The sequence below is a fragment of the Mustela nivalis genome (genome assembly GCF_964662115.1).
Source record: "Mustela nivalis genome assembly, chromosome: 2".
NCBI classification, from domain to species: Eukaryota; Metazoa; Chordata; class Mammalia; order Carnivora; family Mustelidae; genus Mustela; species Mustela nivalis.
In genome coordinates this window covers 178084312-178091454 of record NC_139021.1, presented here as the reverse complement: position 1 = coordinate 178091454, position 7143 = coordinate 178084312, and the positions used below count along the sequence as shown (strand labels likewise).

The 7143-nt window shown below is 46.9% G+C and overlaps 1 protein-coding gene across 5 annotated transcripts in view; it reads right to left on the bottom strand.

Annotated features, from left to right (window-relative positions):
• Window positions 1-1273: 1273 nt before the first annotated feature.
• The window catches only part of BTBD16 (BTB domain containing 16), a 42238-nt gene continuing 36368 nt past the window's right edge, over window positions 1274-7143 (bottom strand). For 2 of the 5 annotated variants that reach the window (XM_082722705.1, XM_082722704.1), the window contains exons 12-16: window positions 7042-7124; window positions 5244-5321; window positions 4018-4116; window positions 2469-2657; window positions 1274-1423 (exon numbers count right to left, since the gene is read on the bottom strand). In XM_082722705.1, coding sequence (XP_082578831.1) covers window positions 1355-1423; window positions 2469-2657; window positions 4018-4116; window positions 5244-5321; window positions 7042-7124 — 518 coding nt within the window. In that variant the 3' untranslated portion in view covers window positions 1274-1354. The remainder of the gene's footprint in view (window positions 1424-2468; window positions 2658-4017; window positions 4117-5243; window positions 5322-7041; window positions 7125-7143) is intronic. The other 3 variants (XM_082722708.1, XM_082722707.1, XM_082722706.1) reach the window with 2 other exon arrangements.

Below are 7143 nucleotides of genomic sequence, written 5' to 3'. Positions count from 1 at the left end.
GGATGCGCCCTTGTATAGTCCTCTTCCCTTGAGTGTGGGTGGAACATGTGACTCAATTCTAGTCCAGAGAATATGGCTAAGGTGATGGGATGTCACTCCTAAGTTACATGATACATCATACAAGACTCTGTCTTAGCAGACTAGCATCAAAGAGACTGAAGGATAAAGAGCCATGCTTTGAAATGTCTGTAGAGATGGCCAGCAGGGAATTTGGGGGTTACTGGGGCCTAGATGCTCTTCTCCCAACAGCCAGTAAGCAGCCAGGCCCTCAGTTATGCAGTTGCAAGAAAATAAATCTGCCAACTCCATGAACTGGGACATGGGTTCTCCCCAGTCGTGCCTTCAGATGAGAACACAGCTCTGCTGCCTCTAGACTATAGACTTGGGAGACCCTGAACAGGAGACCCAGCAAAGCTACCTGAACTCCTAATCTGCAACAAATGTGAAATAATAAATGCATGTTGTTTCAAGCCTGAATTTATGGGACTTTGCTACACTGCAATAGAAAACTAATCCACAAAGTGGAAAGAAAGGCTCTCTAACTCACTTTCTCCAAACCACTGAACTCCATTTAAAAAGGCGGATGGTCTGCAAGTCACTCTCTACCTTGTAATTGTTCCCTTCCCTCCCTGTCCTCCCCAAAAAACTGCGGGGACAGAGGTCAGGTGTGTCCTGGTCAGCAGGTAGAGAAGCATCATGAAAAGGGGAGCACTTGGTACTCCCAGCTGGAGAATGTTGTCAACTGCTGACACTCCCATCACAGTGCTCCTGTGAAGGCAGTAAGTTAGGGCTGGCCTCCAGGTGCTCTGAGGTGAAGGATAGCAAACGGACTCAGGTCTGCTATTTTCCATCCACAAATGATAGAAACGTGGTGCTCCAGTTTGAAAGTCTCCCTAGAACTCCTGTGTTGAATCTTAACCCCCAAAGCTGATGGTTTTAGGATGTGGGGCTTTTGTGAGTTGATTAGGTCACAAGGACACCACTCTAACCCTTACAAAGTGGCCTCAGAGAGTCCCCTAGTCCCTTTTACCCTCCAAGGACCTAGCAAGAAGATGGCTGTTTCTGAACTAGGAAGCCAGTCCCCTCCAGAACCTACCCTGAATATGCCAGCATCTTGATCTTGGACACCCAGCCTCTAGAACTGTAAGTGATAAACGACTGTTGTTATAAGTTCCCCCACCTGTGGTACTCTGTGACAGTAGCCCGACTGAGACAGTGGGCAAAAGTTCTACTAAGACCATGGCCAGCTAGGAAAGTCAGCTAAAGGCTTGAGTGGTCCCTTCAATGTCATTTTATTTTCTTTTATGCAGACTGGTGGAAGAAGGAAAAATCCCATAGATCCTTCTGGAAATTGTCAAGATGTTGGGAAGATGAATGAAAAACTTGCATAGATTGGGATGCCCACAGTTTGGACTTTCAGGGCCTAAAAGATAAAACAAAACAAAGCAAATAGGCCTTTTAAGATAAACACAATTGCCCTTTTGAGGAGGGACGAGGGAGAGAGAGGACTTCACAGTTGTATATGGCAGTCATTCCCAACTTTGGCTGCACATGAGAACCATCTGGGGAAAGTCTTTAAAACAAACTCTAAAAAATTTAAGTATAACATAAATACAATAGAGTACACACTTCTTAAGGGTCCGGCTTGGTGAATTTTCACGAGTGAGTCTTCCTGGGTGACCACAGTAAAGAACATTTCAGACACCTCAGAAATCCTCTTTATATTATCTCCCAGACAATATCCTGGCTGCCCTGCTCCCACCTCCATGAGGGAAATTGTTATTTTGGCTCCTGACATTACAGAGAATAGCTTGGGAAGCTTTAAACACCACCAATGCTTGGGCGGCACGGTGGCCTATCTGGTCTAAGGAGCTGGGTGGGGCTCAGAGCTGCAGACCATGCAAAGGGCCCAGTGTTCTGATGTGCAGTCAGGACTGGGAACAATTCTTTGGCTTAAAGCCGAGTCCCATTCCCTATAGGACAGCAAGGGAGCCCCCTGGAAATTCTGGGATTCCCAGGTTCCTTGTAGGACTATAGCCAGGCTCCCTGGCCATCTTTGGATTTCACCTGTCAGGACCTGGGCCAGGTAGGGAATCACCTGGATGCTGGCATGGCCACTGAGGCAGGTAGGTCAGGCCACGGATCTTGGTGCACATCCCAGGCCATGTGTAGGTGACAGTGGAGGTGGAGGGGACAGATAACACTCCACCAGTCTCTGCTCCTCCAGCACAGTACCCTTTGACATTTATAAAATGGAGCTGGCATTATAGTGAGAGTTTTCAATGTCCCTCAGCTTTTCATTCAAGTTCTCTCTCTAGCGTGATGTGGAGCTGTGATTATCTTTTAGAAAGTGAGCAAGCGTCCCCTGGAGATCTCTGGAGACGTAAAGCCAGGGATCCCCAACAAGGGGTGGAGGAGAGAAAGAGCACAACGGATATTAAGGAGAAAAGTCAAAGACAGACACTCACATGGCTTTTGCAGGATGGCTTGACGAACCCAAACTTCTGGGTGATCTGGTTGGTCCTGAATTCTTGCCACTTGCCGTCCACCAGGGTCTGGGCTCTGATCTCGTACTTCACCAAGCGCTCCGTTCTCAGGCTAACAGGGCCGTGCTCATAGAGCAAGGACGGGAACCCCAAGTCAGTGTGCTTTACTCTCTGCAAAGAGGGTGATCCATCTTAGGCAGAACTGAAAGTGGGGTGACCCAGAGTTAGCGACACCTGGTTCATTGGCTCTTCCGTATAATGTATGCCCAGAGCAAAGGACTATTCCCCCCCAGAGCTCCATTTCCTGAGAGCTGCTACTGCTGAGTCAGCTAGTAGCAGAGCCCTCACCCTGCAAAACCACTGACTCACAGACTGGGCTTTCGTGAACCCAGAAAAATGCCTTTATGTCAAGCTGTACTGAATTGGAAGGTCTTCACGATTGCTAGGCCTGAATTTAAAAACCAACATAGTATTCACATGAGCATTTCAACGGGCGTTGTTACAGAATTCATCTCTCCCATCCAGTAAAATCCATTATGTAGGGAAGTGCCTGAGTCACTGAAGACCAAGAACTGATGCAAGAAAGAGATGTGACTCACTCAAGGGTATGCGATGGGGGGTGGCAAAGCTGGGGCTAAAAACTCCCTTTTCTTCAATCATGCATCTGTCCATTTATCCATTCATGACACAAACATTCTCCCCTGCATTCCAGGTACTATGATTAGTAGTGATAAGAAAAAGATGAATGAGATATGGTTTCTCCAGGAGCTTGATGTCTTAGAGACTTATAAAGCAAATCCTAAGTGGAACACAGCAGTCCCTGGTCATAGTTGTCATGGTCAATGTCACCATCATTATCACAGAGTGCTTTATGGGTCAGGCCCTGTTCCAATGGCCTTTGCACAAATTAACACAGTAATACTGCCCACAGCCTACCTTCTCCATCTTAAAGCTCAGGATGCTGGACATAGGGAGGTTCATTGGCTTGCCAAGGTCACACAGCTCACCATGCAGCTTGACTTTGACTCTGCTCTTCAACACAGTGTTCTTCCAGAGGTCTAGCAGGAGCACCGAGGCGAAGCCATCTGCCTTCCTGACTTCACCAGTGTCCTGTCCACTGCCTGCTCTGACTCTCTCAGAGTGGGCACTATGTGTTACCTCCACCAAAGAGGGGCCATCAATAAAGAATCACCCACTATGTACGAACAGATGATGTGCTGAGCCCCGAAAGTGGAGTCAGAATCTAGAATTTAACCCCAGCTTTGTCAATAGAGGCCATTCGAATATGAAGACTTTCAGTTTGGAAATCTTCATCAATTAAACAGGCCAACGACAGCAAGCACCCAAAGTTGTACAAATCCAATCGTGTTGTAGAAACATGATTAATATCAGGCTTACAACACATTCCATGGTCATTATTAACGAGTGATCAACCAATTATTATTGATTTGGTATGCACTGAATAATGATTTAATATGAATCTAAAAGACCGTTTCAGAGACACACCTTTCCTGGGCTCTGTCCTTCTTACCTGCATGTAAAAACTATAAGAGGTAGTATCATGTTTGATTCCCTTTATCTCAAAGAAGAATCCATATACGGCAATCATTTCTGAATGAGTTGTATACTCCTAAGTTGGGAAGGATAAACAACAAGAGGAGTGGGGAAGAAATCTTCAGTGTTCAATGGCATGAGGACACAGTAAAAAAAAATTCTGGCTAAAACAAAAGTGAGCAATTTGACTGCTGGTTTAAAACAGAACAGCAATTTTAGCCTAAGAAGGGCCAAATTGTAGTGACTGCACAAATCCCTCGGGTTAGCACTCAGTGACATATTAATTGCTCTGTGCGCCCGCTAGTGGGGTGAAGAATGCATTAGGCATGTTCTTAGAGGTTCAGGGGCTTGCAGGCCTTTGGAATAAAGCATCTGCTCCAATTTAATGGGCCTAAAAGACACTCCATACTCATGGTATCGTGAGGTGTGCTGACCCCGGAGGTCGGCAGTCTGTCTACTTAAGCAGGTCTCTGCAAGCAAGGCGGGAGACCCAGCCCATCCAGTCCTGACCCAGAGGGGAGTTTCTGATGATAGATTCAGAGCCTCAAGTCCCTGGAATACAAAATCTTTTGAGATCACTACTGGGGAGGCTTTAGAAAATCAGAGAGCAGCCATTTCTTGGAGAACCGTGCCTATCCCAGGTAGCCCAAGATAGAAGACCGTCCCTGGCCTTGCATAGTCCCTTAGGGACTGAGCGCCCAGATGCCTTGCAACCAAGCTCCCTAACCCCTGCTGCTTGGATGTGGGGGAGGGACCCATCAAAATATCCACCCAGAATAGGTTCCCCCTTGCAACTGTAAACACAGGCTTGGAGTAAAATCTCTCATCGAGCCGTTGGCAAGTCTTGATGTTTGTGGAGAAGAGAATGACCAATTCGTCCCAGTTTGTCCAAGCCTTTCCTGGTTTTAGAACAGAAAGTTCTGCATCCCAGGGAAACTCCTCCATCCCTGGAAAACTAGGACAGTTGGTTTCCCCTCAAGGAGAAATTCTGGATGTGCACACCATGTCGATGAATGGCCTGTCCCAGGCCCCTGACTTGTGAATTTCATTTCCGAGGGTGTTGTGAACATGCAGGAGGAGACACGACAATTTCCTTTTCTGTCCTGGTCTTGCTAAGGGAGGGAAGAAGCGATTATATAGAAGTCCTTAACGAAGTGTGGAAGGGGATGGTCCTTCTCCTTGCTTGGGCCCAGTGGTCTGTACCTTGTTAAAGAGCAGCCCGAATCTCATAGCCTGGGTGGCGAGATCTTTCACATGGACCATGTCACCTCCATTCTCCAGCTGAAAGAGAAGCCCACGAGCTACCTGGACACCAGCTCCTCTCACCATCTGCACGTCGGTTCGCTGACCCCACAACCCCACCCATGCTTGAAAAAGAGTTCTGTCTCTGGATCCCACACTCGGCCACCCAGCCAGGCTGCAGGATTTGTTGAAGCCTACCATGCGCCAGGTCCTGCCTCAATGCTTTGAGAAGATGCCAAGATGAGAATGGGAAACATGCCTCAGCAGTCTCCCCCGGGAAATAAAATGTGTACATAAATAGCCTGATCACTTGTAGAGGATGATGGTGGCCATAAAGTCACCCGCATGATCCCGCATGGTAGTATGCGTGACACTGGCAGCAAGGGGCAAAAGGATGGAGGTGGGCTGGGTCAGAAGAACAGAAAGGGTGGGGAGCAGGGGGGACTTCCTGAGGTGTCCAGCCCCAGGGACGGTCTCCTGCCTCAACTGTTAGAGCCTAGATCTGAGTTACGTCCAGAGACGCTCGGTTCCATGGAGTCATTATCTGCTGTGCTGGGGCACTGGGCACTGTGGTTTGCACATGACAATAGGTGTTTGTTGGGCTGAATTGAGTTTTAACCAGTGACTCATAAATCCTCAGAACTCAAACACTGCCCTACTTCATCCCTAAAAATGCATGATTAGAAACACAAGAAGTACAACAGTTCGTGTGGACAATTCACAAAGGGGGACATGCCACATGGAAAAAATATTCATATTTACTAGTAATAAAAGAAATGCATAGAGAAAAACGGGATTTCATTGTTCACTTCTCAATTAACAAAAGTGATCCAAAACAAAAACGCCCCACATTGCTGAACATGTACAAAGGGAAGTAAGCTCATTCATTCCTGGAGAAAGAGTAATTTGGTCCTAAATTTTTAATATGTATCAAGAACAAAAATGAATGTTCCTTTTTGGGCCAGTATTTTCTATTCTTAAGATCGCCTGTAAGAAAATAATTCTGGGACGCCTGGGTGGCTCAGGTCACGATCCCAGGGTCGTAGGATCAAGCCTGCATTGGGCTCCTTGCTCAAGCAGGAAACCTGCTTGAAACCTCCCTCTCCCACTCCCCCTGCTTGTATTCCCCTCTCTTGCTGTCACTCTCTCTAATAAATATAATCTTTTATAATAATAATAAAAAAGAAACAATTCGCAGTATGGTAAAATAAACTATCACGTGCAAATATGTTTCTCATACAGTCATTTATAGTAGTTAACAATTAGGAACACCACAAATTTTCCACTCGAAAGGAAAGGCAAAGTAGCATTGTTTAGAGCCAATGTTCTTGGTGGAAGAGTTTACAGCCAATAAACACAATGAGATCTTAGCAGGCGTTGTCTCTGGGCGATGGGTCTGAGGATATGTCTTTTCTTTCTTTCAATTTCTCTGCATTTAAAAAATTCCCAATAGCAAGCACATGTTACATGCGTGTCCCGGGAGTTTGGTCCAGAGGGCCGTAGAGCCAGCGCTCCCGGACCCCATCTTGTGCTCTGGGTCAATAGCGCGCATGCGCCGGGTGCCTGGGTTCCTAGTCTGGGGTCCCCTCCCCCTCTGGCCCTCCAGGCTTGGCTTTCCCCACTGCCCCAGAGGAGGAGCCAAAACCATCTCGACCTCAATAGCCCAGGGGTTTCAGATGCAAAACACATCTCCAGAAAAAGCCAAGTCAGAAAAGCAATAAATTTCAATAATTATTTCCTTGCTGAGCTGGAAACTCACTGCGTGGTAATGGTTGGCTGTAACTCGGATCAACCAGGACTCCGGGAAGAAATTAATGTGCCTTAACTCCTCCAGATTTTTGCCTTGGAAGAAACACAGAGA